We start from the raw sequence: 22,855 nt of genomic DNA on the forward strand, positions 1-22,855 counted from the left end.
TGGGCCTTTCAGCAGCTGGCCACTTCTATTCTTTCCTCTGAGGCTGGGTCCAGTTCAGTTTCCTCCTGAAAAGCCTCTGCGGAGCTGATGGAAATGCTCTCAGGGACTCAGGCTCTGGGCCTTGGGGGCCACCCCTCAGAGCCCAGCAACACTGCATGTGGATCAGACCAGGGGCTGAGAGCATTCCTGCCGAGGGCCAGGGAGCAGACACTTCCATCTTTGGGCCACTTGACTTAAAAAAACACAAGGTGGGACTTGGTCCCTGGGCTGCCGTCCACCAGCCCTGCCCCAGACTCCGGCCATTCTGACTCTGCTGAAGTTGCTCCATGCGTGACACCAGCCCCCGCCCTGAACGCTTCTCGGTGCCAGTGGGGCGAGAGCTCACAGGAACTGGAGACGCAATGTAGAGAGCACGGCCTCTTTTTCTGGCTGCACCGCACGGCATGTGGGATCTTAGTTTCCCGAAGAGGGGTCGGACCTGTGTCCCCTGCGCTGGAAGCGCAGAGCCTTAACTGCTGGACACCAGGGAAGTCTGCGAGCGCGGTCTTCTAAACACAGCACAGGCATCAGAGCAGGCCCTGGGGCTTGTGTGGAAATTCCTGGTCCAGGCTGGTGGTGGTGGTGGTGGGGGGGGCGCCTTGGGATCCAGGAAGAGCCGTCTGCTCTCTCTCCACACCCGGCAGCTGTGTCTGTGCCCACAAACGCACAGGCCACTGTTCCCCACTGCGAGCACCCGGCGGGCCCCTTTGCACGAGCCCTCATCATTCCAGCGAGGCTGGTTTTCAATTATTTTTAATGAAGTTCTTGTCACATAAACTTTGTCTTTGGGCGGGAGACCGGCTTCGGCCGCAATCTTGGTAGGGATTTTAAAGCCGGCACGGTGTTTCAATGAAAACCACAGACGTTCCAAGCAGACGCCGGCTCATTCATAGAGCTCCGGCAGACGTTTCGAAGCAAGTGCATGTGGGCGCTCTGCTGCTCTGCTTTGAAGTATCGCGGAGCGATTTCATTTCTAATCCCCCCACAAAATTAAAAAAAAACAGCCCTGTGAAAATCATCATTAAAGGAGGTGAATACGGAGAGGGTCCCTGGCGTCTGTGCTTGGTGTGTGGCTTCGCCCCAAAGCCAATCATAACAAGTTGTAAAGCACGGCTGATCCCACGTGTTGGCGTGTGGGTGTGTGGTGTGTGCATGCGTGCGTGCAGGGTCTGGGGAGGGGGGTTGGTGCACCGTCCAGGCAGGAGTCTGAGCACCTGGGAAAGCGGATGCCCGTGTGCACACACCTTCCTTTCCTCTTCCTGACTGGGACGGTCGACACTGTAATCCCGAATGCTTGCTACAGTAAGAAAATCTGAAACGGTCTGTTTGCCCGGCGTGTGCTGAGTGGGTGTGCAGCACACATTTTTAGTGTGCCCTAAGCCCCGAGAAACGTAGTCTCCCCTTGACAGGACTTGGCTTCCTAGTGGGTAGGAGAGGGCTGGACGCGTCACTGCTGACTGTCTACCAGCCTGCCTTCTGGACCTCCCAGCATCACCCTGCCCGGGACCCTCGTGCCAGAAGCAAGCTGCCAGCCTGTGGCTGGTTAACAGGTGCTGCAAAGAAAATGGGAAACTGCCTGACATTTATTTCTAGGATGACATTTTAATGATCAGTTTAGTCTGAAAATAACAAGATCTAAATATCTGCTGAAGGCCTTCCCTCAAACTGCTGCTCTAAGGCGAATGGGTCTAGGGGGTCCTTGGCGACCTTCGGTGGGAAAACTGAGGAGGACAGCGTTGAGGGCCAGGAGCCTCCCAGGGCAGCAGACCACCAATCGTCCACTTTCAGGGAGGAGACCCTGACAGAGGAGGCCAGGTGCAGCTCTGGACGTGGGAAAGCGGGGGGTGGGGGAGATGGCAACAGGGATGAGCAGCGGAGGTCCCGGGGCCTCCGTGCCCTGTGGGGTGGGACGCAAACGCGCAAACCACCCGCACAGCTGAGCTCCTGGCCTGTGACGCCTGGGACCCGGCCTGGCGCCTCTGCCCTGGACACACGCTCTGCCCATCCCTCCATCCTTTGCTCGCTGGAAAGTTCACACCTGCAGCTGGGTTTCCATGGGGAAAAGCCAGACCGGGCGCCAGGGCTCGGCAGGCCGGATGACAGGGTGGACGTCGCTGATGGGCCTGTTCCTGCTTGGGCCAGCCTGGCTGTTCCATGAAGGCGGCAGTGCCCGGGGTGCTACGGGGCCCCTGCAGTTCCCAGAATCGTGTCTTATCAGCTGCACTATAACCTCGCACGGCCAGACTCTGCTGTGCCAACATGCCAACTCCCAACCCACAGTGAAATCTAAATGCACGAGCTGGCTCCAACAGCTGGCTCCAACTTCTAAAGAAGAAATGACTTCTCGATACACCACCCAACTGGGGCCTGCACAAATCCGCCAGACTGGCGGTCAACGCCAGCTGGGGGCACATGACCTGGTGGCCAGTGGGCTGTGGTGCTGTGTTTGGGGGCTGTGCCCACTGGTTCCAGGGCCTTGGCTGGAACCAAGGTTCTGTCTGCTATGCTGCCCCTGGCTTGCTTCTGCCCTCCGATGCCCTGGGGCACTGTCCACGCAAGCTGGCCCTAAACACCCCTCGCACGCGGCCCCCCGGAGCCTTCGCCCCACAGGCTTCCTTGCTCATGCTCACCCCTGTGTTTCTGGCTGGTTCCACAGTTCACGTCTCCCGCCAGGAGGGCGCTCACTGGCTGGAGGCTCCAGGCAGAGGACGCTGACTGTGGCCGAGCCCTGAGTCCAGACCTGGTTTTACAGAGGTTGCTGCTGGGAGCCGACAGCACAATTTCAGTGATGGCATTTTGATCATCAAAAACTTCCTTTCGTTTATGCTCTGCAAGGGGAGGTATGTGCCCTTTGGGATCTGGAATCTGTACACCTGCCTAGGGGGGCCTGGCCTCTGAGCCCCTGCCCTGGGGGTCCCAGCCTCTGAGTCTCCCTGCTTTGGGAGCCTGGCTTCTGAGCCCCTGCTATGGGGGCCCACATCCTCTCGAAACCCCACCCTCTCCACTAGGACTGCAGGCCAGGGGCCCAGCACCTGCTCATCAAGTACCCGAGCTCTGCTGAGAGTCGGGATGTAAAGGAAGACAGTGATGACGGGAATGTGACTGCCCGGGCCGGGCCCCCCAGCAGTGACGCCGTGGCCTCAGCCAGGCTGAAAGCCACTGAAGGCCGCCCCTGCTGCCGCCTCCCCACACAGGCCTGCCCCACCCTGGCCCCCACCGGAGCCGCATCCCCGAGGCTTGGCCTCTTAGCTCTCTGCTCGCCAACCTCCATCTGCCAAGGTGTGGACGTCTTTCCTCCCCACCCCCGGCAAGCTCCTGGGCAGCGGGCGGGCACCTCGCCACTCCAGACCCCAATGTACTCTCGCCCCCTTCCTGGCCCTGCGCTCCGGGCCCCGCCTGTCAGGCGCCCCCAGGAAGCCTTGTGCTTGAAGGCTCCACGACCAGCCATGGGAGCGTCCCCCGCCCCGACACCACAAGGCCCCCACCCGAGGGCAGGAGGACGCCGCACGCCATCGGCACAGGCCCACCTCACCTGGGGCCCTGCCACCCACGAGGACAGGCGTGTGCACCCCCAACCTGTACATGGGCGCAGTGACCGCGGGCTAAACACGGCATCGCTCAACTCCGAGGTTTTACTTCTATCTTCTGCTTCTAAGATCATTGCAGTAGAAATGTCCTCGGATAAACACTCTGCCGAGAAGACCTGGATGCCCCTGAAGAGCTACAGTGGCTGCTAGAGGAGTCCAGGTGGGTGTGTTCACGGCCCCCAGGGGCTGGGCCCTCAGGGACAGTCTCCCCGGAGCAGACACGCTATCGTGAACGCAGCCAGCGCCTCGAACTAGACGTTCGCACGTGTTTCAGAGGGTCAAATTTTATGTATAGTTTAGCTCAACAACAACCAACCAGTGTTTTAAAAAAAAAAAAACATGGAAGAAACAAAAGCCCCTCAACCTTCCTGAAGGGCTTCAAAGGTTGGGTAAATGAAATGAACCTGCTCAGCTGCTCAGAATAGAGGCCGACCTCACTCAGAGAGGAAGACTTCCACTTGCAAACAGGCAGTTTCACCAGCATCTCTGATAACTTTTATAACACGGCCTTTCCTCCCACAGGGCACTGTGAGAGCAGGAGCAGTCCCTGCTCCACCATCCCTGAGCACCTTTATATCACGGCCTGTACCCCATACTGGGCTCTGAAAGCATGAGCAGTCCTGGCTCCACCATCTCTGGGATGGTCCGGCTCCACCATCCTTGAGCACCTTTGTTAACACGACCTTTCCCCCCACACATTGCTCTGAGGGCAGCAGCAGTCCCGGCCCCTGCACCCTGCACTGCCAGGCGGCAGGGAAGTGAGGGGTTAAGAAAAGTACACCAGGATCTCCTGGCCCGGAGGCCTCCGCTGCTCAGCAGACTTCAAAGCTGCTGGCCTGGCTGGTTTGAATTAAGGTCCCCTTTTCTCCCAGAGTCTCAGGCCCGGGAGAAAGTGCTGCTGCCTCTGGCTTTCATTAGGGGCAATTTTCTTATCTCTTCTTCATCTCGGGCTTGATCTCCTGAAATGCAACAAGGCAGGCATGGGTCTCAGCAGAAGGTGCCGCCTGGAAGGCATGGGGCGAGCGTCGTCCGGGCCCCCGGGGAGCGGGCAGAGGAGGGGAAACAGCTTCTGACCCTCCTTCCCCACTCCGATCGATGCCCAGGGAACCATAAATTGTAAACTTCAAAGTGCTATTTTACATTAAAATCAATAAAAGAAAAAAACCCTGAAACAATTTTCCTTTTCAAAGAGGCTATTTGAGCTTTAAAAAGTTCACTTGATAGGGCATCACCATGTATACACTTGGCAGGAGATTAAAACGGGACATCAACAGCAACTCTGGGTGAGGGGTCCATCGTAATGCTGGCGGGTGGGGAGGGGGCGACCCCCAGGACCCGCCTCCTGCCCGCTTTTCCACCCCATCAGCGTGCCCAGCACCCCGAGACAGCCCTGGAGGCCGGTTTAGTCGGAACCTGGTCTGAAGGAAGAGGGAACCGCCATTTTTACCACTTTAACCCATAGTTTCAAGACAGCCTCCACCAGAATTCAGCCATGCCGGGTCCCCTGAGGCATCAGAGGTCACTGGGCTGTATTCATGCCTCTCAGGGCCGAGTCCAGACACTTTCTTCCCCAGGAAGCCCCTGAGGAGGGCCAGTTCTCGGGGTGGGGCTGGAGGGCGTCCCGGGGCAGGCGGTGATGGCCTCCACAGAGGCCAGTTCTGATTTCCTGAAGCTGACGTTTAACCGTGTATGTGAGCGGTTTTCAGATGTGGTGTCTGTCTGGGGGGAGTCCTTCTCCCCTAAGTAAGGGGGGGACAATGTCACGATTGCATTACACCTTACCAAGAGGAAGAGGAAACAAGAGCATTAAGCCACTGAGATTGGAGGAGAGAGTGGTCCGGGTGGCGACCCCGCGGGACTTCTGAGGAGGCGATGGGGTCCTGTCTAAACCAGCCGCTCTCACTGTCTGCGCAGCTCGTCGCTTGAGCCACCGTTTGTGGGAACCAAGTGGCAGGCGACGGGGCCTCATGGCGGCGGAGCCCCTCCTTGGGGCCCGGCCTCTGCATCCCTAGACCCAGACAGCTGCCCTTGAGGCTGGGGCGCAGATGAGGGGGCAGATGCTGTGATGGGTCGTGTGACCCCTACGGCTACCCCACCCAGAGCCCAGACCAAGGCTGGCGGCAGGGAGGGCCCTCAGCCAAGCTCTGATGGCCTGGCCCTCGCTAGGATCTCAGCTGCAGGCGGGACACAGCCGTGCTCACATCCATGCGCGCCTCCACACACATGCCCATGTGCACACACATGCATGCCCACACACACACACACAGGTGGGTCACACCCGCACACACACACACACACAGATACAGGCACACACAGACACACACACACAGATACAGGCACATCACACACACACATACAGATACAGGCACATCACACACACACAGATACAGACACATCACACACACACATACAGATACAGGCACATCACACACACACACACAGGTACAGGCACATCACACACACACACACAGATACAGGCACATCACACACACACATACAGATACAGGCACATCACACACACACAGATACAGACACATCACACACACACATACAGATACAGGCACATCACACACACACACACACAGATACAGGCACATCACACACACACACACACAGATACAGGCACATCACACACACACACATAGATACAGGCACATCACACACACACACACACACAGATACAGGCACATCACACACACACACACACAGATACAGGCACATCACACACACACATACAGATACAGGCACATCACACACACACACACACACACACAGATACAGGCACATCACACACACACATACAGATACAGGCACATCACACACACACATACAGATACAGGCACATCACACACACACACACACAGATACAGGCACATCACACACACACACATAGATACAGGCACATCACACACACACACATAGATACAGGCACATCACACACACAGAGATACAGACACAACACACACACACACACAGATACAGGCACATCACACACACACACAGATACAGGCACATCACACACACACACACAGATACAGGCACATCACACACACACACACAGATACAGGCACATCACACACACACACACAGATACAGGCACATCACACACACACACACACACACAGATACAGGCACATCACACACACACACACAGATACAGGCACATCACACACACACACACAGATACAGGCACATCACACACACACACACAGATACAGGCACATCACACACACACACACGTGCCCGCATGCAGGACAACCAGAGCACGCACTCAAGAGGAAGGAAGGAAAGTCCCTTGGAAACTTGATGGACTCCAAAGCCAGGTGCAGAGGCCATGTCTCAAACAAAGACGGAAGGTCTGTTGGGCTTTGCTACTGATGAAAACTTTCCTCCTTCCAAGGGGCCCTGGACGCACACTTGCCAGGGACTGCCCCCCTGTTCCCCGCCCCCCGCCCTCCAGCCACTTGCTCCGACCGCAACAGGAGGAGGGGTTTCCTCCTACTAATCTCCTACTAACCAGGAGGTAGCTGGTTAGTGCTACCGGCCCCAGGAGTCCCTTCAATGTGGCCCAGATCGAAGCAGAAAGCACGGCTCAATGACAGGAGCAAAGACGGCTTTACAGAATTGCCTTGTACCCGACTCCCCCAGCCCAGCCTAACACGACGGAACCGGGGTGACCGGGGGAGTCACCTCCCGATTTTTATGTCAGCAGAGGAGGGATGTTCACTTCTGTTTCCCATCATCTCACAGAAGGTTTTTTGAGAGAAGAATTAGGAGATCAGGAGCCTTTTCAGACCGCAGCACCCGATTCTCCTTAACCTCATGCTTTCTGACACCTTCCCCCAGCCTCCCTCACTTTCTTACTATTGAGACCCCAGACGGAGTCCTGGTTTCCATGAGACGCACGAGACGGGAACCCTGCAGACGGAAGGTGAGAAGCAGTCTTGGGGATGCCACCTCTGGCCTGAAGAGCAGAGTGTGAGAAGCCTTGGGGTTCATGCCCCAAAACGCAGAGGCAGCAAGGCCGGTACCTGCAGTGCCAGCACGCAGCCCTGCCCAGGGGAGGGGGCGCTCGCGAGGGAGGGCGAAGGCCAGGGGAGAGCGCGGGGCTCCCGACTGCTCCCTAAGTGCCCCATGGGGCGGGAGCCAGGACCCTCACCTGAAGGCCGCGAGGTACTCTGCGTCTCCCATGGGGGGGTCCAGGCCGCCGGTGAAAGCCATGTTGACGTTAAAGCCCACGCCGGCGCCTGTGCCCACCTGCACGGAGGAGAGAAATGCGTGCCATGACCCGACCTGGGCGGCCCTTGGGGTGTGCCCCTCGCCCACCCATTCACCCCCAACACGCTGCCTCTCAGGATGGGGCGTTTTCAGAGGCAGGAACCCCATTCCCCCGCACGTGCAGAGTGTGGGGGCCGTGTGCCCTGCCTGAGGGAGGGGCCATACCGTGAAGGGCCGCAGGGACCGCTGCGAGCTGGCCGTCTGCCCTGACGTCCCTTCCAGGACGAGACCCCGAGGCGGGCGGGCCCGTCTTTCTACTTGGACGGGATTGCCCACTGTCGGGCTTCTCCGCTCAGAACAGGGACCTTCGCTGGAGTCTCGGGGGTCACCCGGGAGCCCACTGTGGGCACCCGACCGGCGAGAGGGCCGCCGCCCTGGACACACGTGGTGACTGTGTAGCAGCCCCTCCCGAGGGCGAGGGCGCCCGCGCCCACTGGCCCAAGCCCTCGGCCTGCCCAGGCTAGAGCCAGGCTTCCCAGGATGTCGTCTGCACACGGACCAGACGCAGCCTGCGGGGGCACACGGACCAGACGTGGCCGCATGGCACACCTGAGGGATCCGGGCTGACGGCTTCCCCCCGTCACGCCGGGCCCCCTCTGCTCACGGGCGTGCCCCCAGCCCCCAGGCTGCGCCCGCGGACAGAGCCCCGCTCACCTCGTCAGGCGCGCCGCTGCCCGGGAAGAAGTTGCCGTCGTCGTAGCGGTGCAGGGAGATGTAGAGCACGCGGGGGTCGCTGTAGAAGGCCTGCTGGGTCCCGTTGCCATGGTGCACGTCCTGTGGGGGCGGGGGGTGCTCAGCGCTGGCGCCCTCCCGCGAGCCAGCACCTCCCACCCAGCAGGGGCAAGCGCCCCGGCCCGGGGCTCTCAGGGCCCGGCCTGCGGCAGGTTTGCAGGGTGCCTCACTGCCCCGGGGGCTGCTGCTTCCAGGCAGGGTCGTTTGATCAGAGTCTTGCCCCGAGCCTGGGGCTCGGGGGGGGGGCTTGCAGCAGAGTCACTCCTGGACTGAACGCCCTTCCTGCCAGCCTGCGGCTCCCGGCTGCCCACTCGGGAGCGCGGGCGCAGAGCCGGCTCCACCAGGGGCTGAGAGCTGGGGGCAGACCCTGGACACCGGGGGTGCCAGGCCCTGAGCGGGGTGCCAAGCCACACGAGTGGGTGGCTGGCGGCCACTGCGTGAGCTGCGGGCTGCAGACGAACCGCGGTTTTCAGCCCAGGAACTGCTGAGAATCCGCGCCTGAATGCTGTCTGAGCTCATTGGAGAAAACACAGAAGGACAGCTGGAAGCGGGGGACCAGCCGCACTCCACAGAGGCCCGAGGGTGAGGGCGGGGCAGGTGCCGCCCGCTGCCGTCTGTGGCCACAGCAGAGCCTCTGGCACAGCCCTGGATGGCAGCCGGCAAGCGCCCGCCTTCTCCAGGGGCTTCACGCCCCCAGCATCTCTGACTGCTCCCCACGGGGGGCTAAAGCGGGCTCCCTGGGCTGAATGGAGCAGGCACTGGGCGTGTGAGGACCAGGGTCAGCAGCCCATGCCCTGCAGCCCCGGCACAAGCGCCTGGAGCTTGGGGTGTCCCGGTTTTACTTTTCCCAAACCCAGGAGGAACTCTGCAGCATAAAGGATAATCCCGCCTGAAGTATCTGATTTTTTTTTTAAGTAAAAAAATTATGAAATGGATCATAAACTCCAAAGGGAATTTTCTCCCCTCCCCTTGCCATCTATGGCTTGAAAAACAATAATAAAGTGAACACCTTGAGTACCCACCTCCTACTTCTGGAATTCAGTTATTCTACAGCGTTTTTCATAGACTGTACCCTTTGAGGCAGGGCACTGTCAGAAGCGGCCCGTCATGTGCGAAAATGGGGCAGGGGGTTACATTGGTAAAAACCGGGTCACCCGGCAGAAGCAGGAGTGACAGAGAGGCAGCTGGCCGGGCCGCCGTCAGTGCCAAGGGCCCACGAGCCCCGCCTGCCCCCCACCCTCCTACGAGGTTTGGCAAGACCACCCTCTAGGTGCTGCCCTCAACCACCGGCCTGTCTCCAGACACTTCAGAACCAGGGTCACTGATAGGACCGGCTGGTAGGAGCTGGCACACTCCTCGGGTTTGGGCTTTTACTTTCTGCACCTTTGAGGGAGTTTCCACAAAGTGCAGATCCGCAAATCCAGTCGTCAGCGGAGGTGGGAAAGCCTGCCTTCCCTCTGCCTGCTGGAGCGGGGCTTGGGTAGGGACAAGCTAGAAGCGCCCCAGGGCCCTCCAACTCACCCAGTCCACCACGAGGGTCTTGCTCACGCTCAGCCTTTGCTGGAGAAGCTTGGCAGCGATGGCCACGGAGTTGAAGTAGCAGAACCCCCTACAGGGGAGAATCAGGAGAAACGGAGACAAACTGTGGGCTCTGATTAGTTTGTACACAGCTTGTACGAGAACACTCGAGAATCCCGAGGACACCTCCTGGGACATGCACTGACCAGCCTCCCAAGAGGCACGAAGGCCCACGGAACACAGAAGTTACTATTTTACTCGCTCCCCGCTTATCTTTCTGTGTTCTAGGATGTATACAATGATTCTAGAGAGGCTTCGAGAGGATGGGAAAAACAAGCTAAGAAAGTGAGTTGAGTAAAAATGAAAATCTCCTAAACCTGAACAGGAGCTGAGAAGCCTAGGTGGGTTTGTTTTGGGGGTGCAGGCTGGCTGTCTGGAAGGGGTACCAAGCACCCGTAGCCTCTCCTGCCTTGCTGGCCTCTGGACCCCCAAGACAGCCTCCAGCGACGAGACTCCTCCAGGCTCCATCTGGGTCCCCCTGAGCCCACTCTCTAGAATATGTGACAAGCCAGACTCAGATTAGAAAGGTGACCTCAGAGCAGATACCCAGTCGGTCAGCACCCGCTGCTGGGTCACGCGGACTGTCCTGGGCCAGGGAGGGACGCACGCGGGTGGCGACAGCTCCCTCCACAGCAAGGGCCCTTGCTGCAGCCGCGTCCCGACGCCCCACTGGGGTCAAGGTGGCTCCCTGCCTGCGTGCTTCCTGCTTCTCCCTGCGGCTCTGTCTGCATGTGTGTGCCTCACCCGCCAACGGGCCGGCGCTCAGCCTTCCAGGCTCCGCCCGTCGCCTCCTCCTGATGACCCCAACCCTGAGTCTTCTGTCTCAGGCCCCGGGTAGAAGCCCCATATGGCACTTGCTGAGGGTTTCCTGGGTCCACTTTGGGCACAACTTGTGGGGTCAAGTCCTGTGACTCCTGCAGGGGCTTCTGGACAGGGGTGGGCCCCGAGTCCACACGCCACCCCTGCCACCTAGGCCAGCTCCACAACCTGAAACACAGGCTGGACAGCTGACCACTGTGGTCGTGGCCTGGCGACTTGAGCCTCACGGTACCAGAGCATGAGCAGGTCGGCTGGAAGGCCACACGTGAGCAGACCCGAGGTCTAGAGCAAGGACGCGCCCCCTGAACTCCTCCTGGGACAGCTGATGTTCCCTTTCCTGGGCTTGTTCCTGGGCTAGACATGGAGGTGGCACCTCTGGACTCACTTCTGCACCCTCGGCCTCCCCTCTGTGCCCCCCGCCACCCCAACCCGCATCTTTCCAGAGTCACAGCCAACTCCAGCTGCACATCCTGCTGGCCTGGCACACGGGAGGGGTGTGAGACAGCCGTGTGTCCCCTGCCCGTGAGCGACCATGTGTCCACTTACATGGGCGTGCTCTCCTCTGCGTGGTGTCCTGGAGGGCGGACCACAGCAAAGCCATTCTAGGCACGACACCAGCGGGGAGAGACAGGGACAGAAGATTGGTTTCAGGTCAGTGAGAAAAAGATCACAGACTGCCCTTGAGCACAGGCCGAGTCTGCATGGTTTCCCACCAGCCCCGGGCGCAGACGCGGGCAGGACCCAGGGCTCCCTGGAGCGCTTAGGAGGCGCCAGGTCCCTTCTGCGAGACGCCTGCTGCCATCACAGATCACTGAGACAAAAGGCCAGCTCGCTCCTGGCTTTCCACCCGCAACAGTCTGCTGGCCAGGCTGTAGGCTGCTGAGCGGGGCAGTCTGGGAAGGAGGGGAAGGGGCGCCTGTGGCCCTGCTCTGATTATAACCAGCAGGAAGTAACTGGATGGGAACGCTGGAGCAAATGAATCTGACGGGGCTTGGCTGCTCCCTGGTTGGGCCGTAATGTCAGCTTCCCTGCTGTCTCTGCGGCTCAGCTCCCCGGGGACTGGGCAGTGCGAAAAAAGGACCACTATCGCCTGCGAGCAAAGTCTACAGGCTGGAGAAGAGCTGCAGGCTGCCCCCTCCAGGCCCCGAAATCACTTATGCTTTAAAAGGACCATCTGCAAACCATCCTGCAGCCGCCGTAATAAAGACGGTTTAGAGCAGCACGCCCGGTCTTGCAAGCCCAGGAAGCTGTGTGGTCAAGGTCTGCAACGGAGCCCCCAGGGCCATGGACCACGCTGGCCAGGCATGGGAAGTGTGCCCAGCCTTCTGCGGAGACTGGGCTGGGGGTGCACTTGGTGGGAGCCCCTCCTCGGCACCGCCCAACCATCTCCCCATCCCTGGACAGGACCCCACACCCCGGGCCTCTCCAGTGCCCCCACTCCCGTGTAGCTGAGAGCTGACCGGCGGCGGGTGTGGTGGGGGGGGGAGCACACAGGTTCCCAGGGGAGCGGCAGCTCCATGCCAGCGCCCCGAGGAAGCAGTGAAACTTATCAACGTCATTAAACCTTGACATCTCTTTAACGCCCATACAGAAAGACAGGGGATGTGTAACCAGCCTGGCGGGGCTGTCATCTCGGGGAGAACGAGACTGCGGTCAGCGTGGGATCTGAGCTTCCTGGTAAAAATCCCTGTGCAGAGGAGACCCTCCTGACGAGACGGGAGGTGACAGGCACGGTTCCCAGGGTGTGGGCCGCAGTGCACACTGCCTAGGAAGAGGCGACTGAAGGCTCTGGGGCCCTCCGTGACCCCTCATCTCTGGACAACCGACCACGGTGCAAAGTCAGGATAAAATGACGTGCTCAGGGTACGGGGCCCCTCATAAAGCAGGAGGACAGAGGCCGCTGGTGTGTTTCAGGGTCTACACAGCAACACATCTTCAGGACAGCACCCCTCGCTAAACTGGGGTGTAGGGTCAGAGACGCAGACCTGCAGTCCCCTGAGGACCCTCTCCCCTCGCCCTGCTCTATGCCAGGCTGGAGTGTAGGGTCAGAGATGCAGACCTGCAGTCCCCTGAGGACCCCCTGCCCTCGCCCTGCTCTATGCCAGGCTGGGGTGTAGGGTCAGAGACGCAGGCCTGCAGTCCCCTGAGGACCCCCTGCCCTTGCCCTGCTCTATGCCAGGCTGGGGTGTAGGGTCAGAGACACAGGCCTGCAGTCCCCTGAGGACCCCCTGCCCTCGCCCTGCACTATGCCAGGCTGGGGTGTAGGGTCAGAGACGCAGGCCTGCAGTCCCCTGAGGACCCCCTGCCCTTGCCCTGCTCTATGCCAGGCTGGGGTGCCTCCGTGTGCTTCAACCAAGGCCGCGTGTCGCCAGCCATGGATGCAGAAGCGGGTATGACGATCCCAGCTGAGCCACGAAGCCAGATGTACTATTATTTTTAAATTAATAAATATTTACAAAGCTTCCTTTTTCAATCTCTGATGACTAGTCAGCCATGGATGATACAACTCCTATGGACAAAAGCTCTCCTGGTCTTTCAGCCACCGTGAGAGGGCGGGACTCCAAGATCGGCCTCGCTGAGAACCGCTGTGTGGCTCTGTGTGTTCTCACAAGGGGCAGGGTCTCCTGCAGGTCAACGGTGGGGACAGACTTGGGCGCCCTGCCCCCCTCGCAGCTGCCCGGTGCCCTGCAGAAGTGGGGAGCAGAGGCGGCCGGCTGCCCCCTCCCCGGGCACTCTCCCCTCACCCCAAGCCCCTCCTGCGGGTCCTCACTGACCTTCAGCTCCCCCGTGGCCACCTTGAAGACCAGCTCCACCACACAGCCCACGGCCAGGCGGGCGGCCCCTGACGAGTGCACCTCGTTCCATATGGTGTCACTGTCCACCTGCGGAGAGAGCGCGCCTGCGGTGAGCCCGGTGCCCCGAGGGTCACACCGCCCCCGCCGCCGCCCAGCCATGTCCTCTGTGCTCTGCCTCTGAAACTGGAGGGTCTCGTCTCTCCCTAATTACAGAACACGGCTCACATTCCAGCTTACTTTTTTTTTTGAAGACACGCCAAAAAATACTAAACAAGAAAAGAATGGTAAATGCACCCAAATTAGCACACCTGCGTTATCACTCCTTTCTGAGGTGTCATTTCTTTTCTCAGTGGCTCCAAGTGACTCCAAGCTAAGAGTGGTGATGTCAAGGTTACCTAGCTCCCCCAACCTCTTTTTTTAAACTGCAACTGCAGCTGAGTTACACTCACAGTCAACAGAAGCAAATGTTAAGAAGGGTTAGAATCAGCTGTTCGCTGTTCAGTTGTGTCCGACTCTTATGGACTGCAGCACGCCAGGCTCCTCTGTCCATGGGATTTCCCAGGCAAGAAGAGCAGGTTGCCATTTCCTTCTCCAGGGGATCTTCCCAACCCAGGGATCGAACCTGTATCTCCTGCTTTGCTGGTGGCTCAGATGGTAAAGAAATCTGCCTGCGATGTGGGAGAATGGGGTTTGATCCCTGGGTTGGGAAGATCCCCAGCCTAGCCTCTGGGAAGGCCGGCTCTCATGTCGATTTTATTGAACTGATGCTTGAGCTGAAGTAACTGGTCCCCAGTATTCTAGTTGAGAGGCTACTGCAATGAATAACAGCACACCATTATTTAGAACAGAAGCCTGTCTTTGAACGTTGAATATTAATGCTGCGGAGACTGGACTAAGTGCAGAGCGTTCTTCTGACATTTGGAAGCTATTTAAAGAACACAGCGGTTTGGTCATTGAAAAGAAGAGCCCGCACGGAATAACGCTCCTCAGGAAATAGCTCGAACCGCTCGTAAATGTATTTTAAATCATCTTGCTTTGAAGATGAAGCCTCAAGACTTCATTGAAAGAAACCCATCCATCCCACGTAATGATCAGGGCCTGGGCGCCGACCCTGGTGGGGGCGGGGTGCCAGACCCTCACCTGCAGCTCAGCCCCTGTGTCTGGGCCCCGAGCATTCAGGGCTTGGAAAGGGTTGCCGTGGGCAGCAGGTTCTCACAGGCCCTGCAGACTCCACTCCAGGTGGACAGCTTGTCACTCAGGCTTCCCAGAGCCCTCTCTAAGAAGGGCATGGGAGTCCCAGGCATGTGCTGCAGTCCATAAGAGTACCATCCCTGATACTCAGGGGCGGTTTGGGCAAAAAACCACTCAGATTCTTTCTCCTCCAAATGTAGTAACTTGGGCTTTCGGCTAAGTAACCAGAGCCAGGGGGTAAAATGGACCGACGCTTCGCGTTCAGTGAAGGGTCTTTGTGCTCTGCGCTTGTCTCGAGGGCCCAGAAGCTCCCATGTTACCTTGTGTCCAGGGTAAGGGACAGACCCCAAGCCCCACACTGCAAGACCGCAGGCTGCCACTGCCGCCCGAGAAACTGATGGTGATCTGCACTGCCTCGGGGCCTCCAGCTGCTGGCCAGCAGCTCCCCATGGACCCACGCGGATGGGGGGCTTGGAGCCCTGAGTTCCAGAAGAACGAGGCTCCAGGGAGGGCGCTGGGAGTGCGACACCGCAGAGGTGGCCCCGCTCGGGGTGACCGCCACACACGGGAGTGGTGGAGGTGGGGGAAATGGCCCACCGCCCGATTCCTCCACAGTTCCCCACAGCGAAGGTGGACGGGAGGACAGCTGGGGAGACCTCACATGGAGGTTTCAAACGGACACTCGGGGTGGCCCTTCTGGGTGGGCTGTGGGCCCCCAGGGCCTGCGAGGGGCTGCCCCCTCTAGCCAGGTCAGGGCTGGAATAAAAATGCAAAAATCGGGAGGAGAGCAAAGCAGAAGTTGCTGTCAACTTGGTTTAGGGGGGGAAAAGTGTAAAACAAGAAAAACCTCCATTACACCACTTGGATGTTCACTTGAGTGACCTTTCCTTCCTGGTCTCCACAGCTGGCCCACACCCTCCCAACCACACCTGGGTGCCTGGGGTCTCCGTGGCCACCCCGACACCCCGGGCGCTGGCCCTCGGGTCTGGAAGGAGACACTGAGGCCCAGGAGGGCTGCGGCTGCGCCAGTGGTGTGGCCAGGCCCCGCTGAGCCTGGCAGGAGGGCGGGCACCGAGGCCCCGCCCGTCTGTCTGTGTCAGTAGCTCAGTTGTGTCCGACTCTGTGCGACCCTGAGGACTGCAGCCCGCCAGGCTCCTCTGTCCATGGGATTCTTCAGGCAAGAATCCTGGAGTGGGTTGCCATGCCCTCCTCCAGGGGATCGTCCCGACCCAAAGACAGAAGCTGGGTCTCCTGCATTGCAGGCGGATTCTTTACCATCTGAGCCACCAGGGAAGCCCTCCTGTTAGGAGTAATTACAGCAGACAGTTGGGAGTGAACAGTCCCCTTGGACACTGCACGGCTCACACTCCCCCGATTACTCTGACGGACTCCCCTCTTGACCTGGCTCCTCTTGGTAAGACTCTCCAGGTCTCCGTGTTCCTGCGCGTTTCTGTGCCTGGACGTGGAGGTGGGTGCCACAGCCCGTCGTGGTGGGGTGGGACCTGGACTCCACACTGGGGAGGGGTCGCCTGGCTCAAGGCCCCAGCCCCCAGGCCCCATTTCGCTTTCGTTTGCGGATTATAAATCCTGCCTCGCGCGGAGCGGCTACAGGGCAGTGCAGATCCAAACCTTTTCAAGTCTGGCCAAAAATTTGCCCCGAATTAAGAGATTGCAGCCTATTTACAATACAAAATACAATAACTCTAGGAGGGCCTGGTGGTGGTATGAATAAATGCCGTTTATTCTCTTTCTGACGGGATAATTTTCAAAGCAGCAATTTTTGTAAAGACTCAGGAAGAAAACAATTTTGTTTCATTTCCATAACAGAATCCAGACCTGGGCTCCGCCGTGCGATCTGTCATTACGCGGACCTTCGACCGCTGCGCAGTTCCAGCAGGGAGGCCTTTGTGCCCACTGGGGCCTCTGGGCTCTCTGGGACCAGGACAGGCCGCTGAGCTCCACGGCCAGCAGGCTGGCTGGGAGGGGGCTGCTCTGACCCCCAAACCAAGCACACTCTCCTTGCCCGCGCCCTTCCTCATCCAGAGGCCGGTAGGTTGGGGGGCAGCCCCCCTGAATGAAGGAGAAGCTCTGGCTGTGCTGGGGGGCAGCTGGGCGCCCAGACAGGTTCAGCGCCCCCACCACGGGCAGGGAGAGCCGGGGTGAAACACAGACCCTAGTTCTCCTGTGTGTCTGCCCATGCACCTCTGCTCAAGGGCTTGACCCCAGGGCCACAGCTCTGCCCGCCTCTCATGGCCCATAAACTTCGTGCCCGCGGTCAGAGTGGCATCGGGGGCTTCGGGCTGGAGCTCGGCTCTGGGATCGGGGTCGACATGCTCCCATGAGGCGATGGGATTCGCAAGCTGAGCCGGACCACGGGGACCGTGGCTGGGCGGGTTGGATGAGATGGGCCGCACACCAGATCCCGTTTCCTGAAGCCAGCCCTGCTGCCAGACGGCCTTCCCCGGAGGACGGTGCCCCAGACCCACCATCAAAATGCTCACAGGCTCACGGGGCCTTTGAAGCCGCACGTGTGCCTGGTGGGGCGGCCCCGCCCCGTGGACCCTGTTTATGGAAAACACCTGGCAGCAATTACCTGCTCTTCGGAGAGCGGGGCGGCGGTTTCTATGACCATGGGGACCCCGAGAACAAACAGGACGTTATTTACACATTAAAGAAACACTTACCCCGACACCACCGCAGGGCAGCCTGACGAACACGGACGTTAGTGAGCCTGCGGGGAGGAGAGAGCCCGGGTCAGGTGGCGTGGTTGCCAGCCACTAGTGGGGACGCAGTGTGCCCACCAAGGGGGCATGTGCGGCTGCCAGGGCAACACCTGGCCAGCAGAGGGTCCCAGGCTGAGCGGGCCCAGCCCCGGGGAGAGACCCCACCTTCCCCTGGGCAGCAGCTGCTCCTCAAGGGGCGAGGAGCCCGATGGGGGCTTCTGCTCCCAGCCCGAGCTGTGCACCTGGCAGAGAGCCACCTGAGCGGCAGCGTCCAGAGCCTCTGCCCCCGGCACGCGCTCTCAGCCCTGAGCTCTGACTGCCGCCCTCCCCAGCAGTGAGCAGGAGGCCTGGGGTTATCGCTGCCCCCGCCCCATCCCGGGGGAGCCCTTTAGACGTGGAATGCAAGTCACGGCAGGCCCCCCTCCCCATGCAGGAATGTTCCGGATTCACTGGGATGTGCCCAGCTAAGAAACCACACAGCCTTGGGGCTGGCCATCCAGGAAGGCCTGCGCAGGGTCCGTGAGGCTTGGACTGTCCCCACCCAGGGACAAGGTCAGGGACTGTCTTCCTCCTCGGTGTGATCCCAGTGCAGGCCGACGACCAGCCTAGAAGTCGCCCCTCCCCAAAGGGAGGCAAGGCCTGTGGCCACCTCATCTGGGCTCCTGGCCGGGACCACGCTGGGGACCTTCCCTGCCCCTTGAGATGGTGGACCTGTCCTGCCTGTGCACACTGCTCTCCTCCAGGTCAGGGCCTCCCCCATCGCCTGCCACTGGGGCTCTGGACTGTGGTTCCCAAACTGCCCCTTGTCAGAGCCACACGGCCTCCAGCCCCCTTCCCTGTGAGGCCGCGAGCATGGCAGCGTCTCCTACCGCACCCGTGAGCCTCAGCCACCAGACCAGGCTCCCCCGCAGTTCGCTGCCGTGAGAAGGCGGTGACCAGGCAGCTCCCTCCAGGGTCTGCTGCCCACATCAGTCTGGCCAAGCCGCGTCACTGCCCTGCACTAACCACACAGGTCTTTTTGCACATGGCTTAGAAATGTGCGGATTCAACTGAAAGAGGCAGGGAGATCACAGGGCAGTGTTGGGGCACCGTTACCATCATCGGGGTCACCAGTCACCACCAGGTCGGGATACGCAGAAAGATGTCCCGATGGCAGGACAGTCACCAGACATGTAAACAGGTCTCAAGCAGTAAGACGCTATCTGCCCGGGCATCCTTACGGCGCACATCATGACACAGAGCTCACGGCCATGACACAGAGCTCACGGCCATGAGGGCACACGGCATGACACAGAGCTCAGTAGAGAAAGAGGAAACAGAACGGGCTGTACTGTCATTAATGTAAATGGAACACACACAACACGTGTGTGTGTGTGACGATACCCTTGGCTCATAAAAGAAACACTACACACGCTCACACAGCTGCCGAGGGCAGGGATCGGGGTCTGAGATGATGGAGGAGCACTTCAACAAAGACACCACAGCAACAGAGGGGCTTCCAGGGAGAACGATCCCGGATGTACTGAGGAGGGACCCCGTGGGGGCGGGCCTGGCTCGGCGGGCGGGAAGAGACAGCTCCCGGCTCACCCCCCACACCCCGCCCCCGTTTACTCTTCCCGGTGACCCCCGTTCTGGCATCTCTCTCATTTCTGATCACCTGCCTTAAACGTTGGAACCAGTTTGAAAACCTCATCCATCCTCCTGGTTGGGGGACTTGAGTCCACCTGCACCCCAGCATGGGGACCATTCCCCCATCACCCTGTCTCCTGTCCCTCGAGCGTCACATGCCGGGTGGATGGGCACGCAAAAGGGGTGGGCTGACCAAGATGGTGGACGTGGAGCATCAGGGTGAGCTGGGAAGACCTGCGCTGGTCGGAAAAGGACATGAGTGGGCTTGGCGGCCGCGGGGTGTGTTCGGAGGTAGTCCGACCACTCTCTGGCCTGAGGCCCACAGAAGTGGGGGTTACTGGGACTGCATATGCAGCCCACTGCTGCCACGGGACCCATGGGCAGCCCCACCTGTGCTGAAGAGCGTTCCAGGAGCGGGGCTCCACAGGGGAAGGAGCTGAGCTGCCCGGAGGATCCGGGGCCAGGCTGCAGACCTTGCTTTTGGCCAGCTCCACGCCTCCCTCCGTGGCCACTGACTTTGTCCCCTAGCTGCACCATCTTTGTCCTTGGGGGCTTCTTCCCACCAAGCCCCACCATGCCTCAGGCCGGGCCCTCTCCTCTGGGCCCCCCGCTGGTGCCGTCTCATTTCTAGATGTTTCGGCCCGTATCCACACCACTTCCAGTGCCATAGGCTGGCCTCTGGGCTCCTCAGTGTCCCCTGTCCTCCCCTTCCTGGGAGTGGCCAGCTTGGACCACCCTGCCCTCCCCTCCCCCCATGACTCTGGGTGTGGGGCCTAGACAACTCCAACACCCCCTCCCAAGCTCAGAGGACACAGATGTGCTTCAGGGGCCGAGTGGAAGATGCTGTCCACACTGAAGAGTCTGTGTCCAGTCTGCACCGCACAGGGCCTCAGCTGAGGGAGAGGGAACAGCAGGGCGCCCCTCCACGGGGACCGGGGCCCTGCCCAGCTTTGCGCCAAGTGAACCCACGTGGCTCCTTCTGCTTTCTTGTGTGGTATCCTAAACCATGTGGTCGAGCTTTGGAAAACCCAATGGGGTAGCATTCATTCTCCAGGGCTGCCCTCTGTGATTAGTCCAGCTTCAGTGTATGTGTCCCCAGATTCACAAGTCGAACTTTGACCCTAGTGTGACGCTGGGAGGTGGGGCCTTTGGCAGCGGCTTTAAGCCGTGAAGACAGAGCCCTCATGAGTGGGATCAGTGCTCTTCATAAAGAAAGCGCTCCCCACCCCTCCCACCACGAGGCGGCATTGGCCGTGAACCAGGCAGAGGCTCTTACCCACCACGCTGGCACCCTGAACTCACAAGTCCAGTTCTGGGGCAGGGGCTTGTCTGGACAACGTGCCTGAGCCTGGCTGGCTGGAGACTTCAGACTGGAAAGAGCCTTCCCCGGAGCTGGCCAGGCTTTGCCCTGCAGCCGCGGCCCAGCATCGTCCTGGATCCCAGGAGCCCTGGTCCTCTTCCTGGGAGGCAGCAGCACGCTTGCGTCTGGCCCTGTGCTCTGAGGCTTTCCAGGATGCTCCCTGCAGGGTCCTCCCGCTCGCGTCTGCCCCTGTACTCTGAGGCTTTCCAGGGTGCTCCCTGCAGGGTCCTCCCGCTCGCGTCTGGCCCTGTGCTCTGAGGCTTTCCAGGGTGGGTTCTCCCGCTCGCGTCTGGCCCTGTGCTCTGAGGCTTTCCAGGGTGCTCCCTGCAGGGTCCTCCCGCTCGCGTCTGGCCCTGTGCTCTGAGGCTTTCCTGGGTGCTCCCTGCAGGGTCCTCCCGCTCGCGTCTGCCCCTGTGCTCTGAGGCTTTCCAGGGTGCTCCCTGCAGGGTCCTCCCGCTCGCGTCTGCCCCTGTGCTCTGAGGCTTTCCAGGGTGCTCCCTGCAGGGTCCTCCCGCTTGCGTCTGCCCCTGTGCTCTGAGGCTTTCCAGGGTGCTCCCTGCAGGGTCCTCCCGCTCGCGTCTGGCCCCTGTGCTCTGAGGCTTTCCAGGGTGCTCCCTGCAGGGTCCTCCCATCCTGGGACCCTTGCGTGGCCCCCCAGTGCTTGCCATTCCTCTCCACGTCCTCCAGAAGCTCCTGGGCCTGCACACTAGGGACGCTCCTCGTATTTCTTCTCTTCTCCGGCTTCCTGGTGTCCAGCCCTGGTCACGTTCCTCGACTCCCTGTCCTGTCCAGCCCAGAACTCTATTTCCGAGACCATGTTTCACATTACTCCCCCCGAATGTTTTTATTTTTTCTTCTGTTTCTTGTCTTTGCTCGCGTTCTGTGGACATGGTGCCTCCCCTCCAATGATTCAAAGGCCAGTCTCGGCTTCTGTGCCAACTCCCAGAAGTCTGGCCTCCGAGTGGTGAGCACCTTCCCAGGGGCCCGCAACCCCTGACCTTCTGCTCTGGCTGAGGGTGAGGGTGTGAAGCTGGTGGCAGGTCCGGGGACACGGCGGGCTCAGGCACCGTCACCACCACTGTCGAGGATCTCAGGGTGTGACGTGTTGGGGTGCCCCGCCGTCAGCTCCGTCTGGGCAGATGGACCCTGAAGGAGGTCCCCCATCTTTGCCGGGGGTAAAGGTCAGTGTGCCGGGAGCCCAGGACGGAGAGGGGAGGGCCGGTGGCCTCACCTCCTCTGGGCCTGAGTCTGTCCCAGCCCAGGGGCCCCCTGCCTGTCTGTCTGGGGCTACCAGGCCACCAAGGGGACGTGATGGAGACCTCTCAGGCCCTGTGGCCTGGTCCCCTGAGTCCTGCCTGCCTGCACCTTGGGGCCAGGTCTCTGCAGTCCCTGTCATTTGGCTGACAGCAGGCAGAGGTGGGGGCGTCTGTCCCTGGACCCACTTCCTGGCATGTGCCGCCCAGCTCTGTGCCTCAAGCCCCCTCCTGTCTCCCAAGTGTGATGGATTCTGACATCTAAAAGCCCAGTCACTGCACACAGTCCCCTGCCCAGACCCGAGCACATTTCCTATTGCACCCCGCCTCCAGCTATGTGCTTTCCAAGGGCTCAGCACCTACAAGGCACCCAGCAGGGAAGATGTGTCTCCCGCGTGCACGAGGGGGTGAAGTCAGGGCCTGTGAGTGCACAGGGAGGTGGTGGGGCCGCACTGCAGGGTCCCCAGGGAGGCGTGACACTCACGCAGTGAGGGCCAGGCACAGGGCCAACCCGCTCCATGTCCACCCCAGAAACGAGAGCAAACAGGGCATGGCCTATCTCCCCCAACCCCAGAGGGACCCGAGAGTCTGGTTCCAGGACCCTCTCTGCCTGCCTTGGCTCAGGGAAGCGCCCTGAAGGGCGTCTCGCCCCAGGGGGCTGGGACAGGCAGGGAAACCCAGGTTGGCAACTGTCCTGGCTCAAGATGATTAGGAAGCGGTGGTGGTGATAGTGGGCGGAAGCTGTCCAGGAAGTGTTCTGATGGGGGGCTCTGCCCTTGCGGGCCTGGGCACCCCAGCTGTCTGTCAGCCCCACCTGCCTATGGGGACCCTGACCACCTCCCTAGGGGGAAGGAGTTCTTTCCACCAGGCC

At 60.3% G+C, this 22,855-nt stretch overlaps 1 protein-coding gene across 6 annotated transcripts in view; it reads right to left on the minus strand.

The window, feature by feature from the left end:
* HDAC4 (histone deacetylase 4) overlaps positions 1–22,855 on the minus strand; it is a 292,669-nt gene that overhangs the window by 18,766 nt on the left and 251,048 nt on the right. For all 6 annotated transcript variants that reach the window (XM_055586610.1, XM_055586609.1, XM_055586612.1 and 3 more), the window contains 6 exons: positions 17,704–17,750; positions 13,808–13,915; positions 11,580–11,635; positions 10,158–10,245; positions 8,559–8,678; positions 7,786–7,883 (listed from right to left, as the gene is read on the minus strand). In XM_055586610.1, the coding sequence (XP_055442585.1) occupies positions 7,786–7,883; positions 8,559–8,678; positions 10,158–10,245; positions 11,580–11,635; positions 13,808–13,915; positions 17,704–17,750 (517 nt within the window). The remainder of the gene's footprint in view (positions 1–7,785; positions 7,884–8,558; positions 8,679–10,157; positions 10,246–11,579; positions 11,636–13,807; positions 13,916–17,703; positions 17,751–22,855) is intronic.

Source organism: Bubalus kerabau, chromosome 6, assembly GCF_029407905.1.
Source record: "Bubalus kerabau isolate K-KA32 ecotype Philippines breed swamp buffalo chromosome 6, PCC_UOA_SB_1v2, whole genome shotgun sequence".
In the NCBI taxonomy this organism is placed as follows: domain Eukaryota; kingdom Metazoa; phylum Chordata; class Mammalia; order Artiodactyla; family Bovidae; genus Bubalus; species Bubalus kerabau.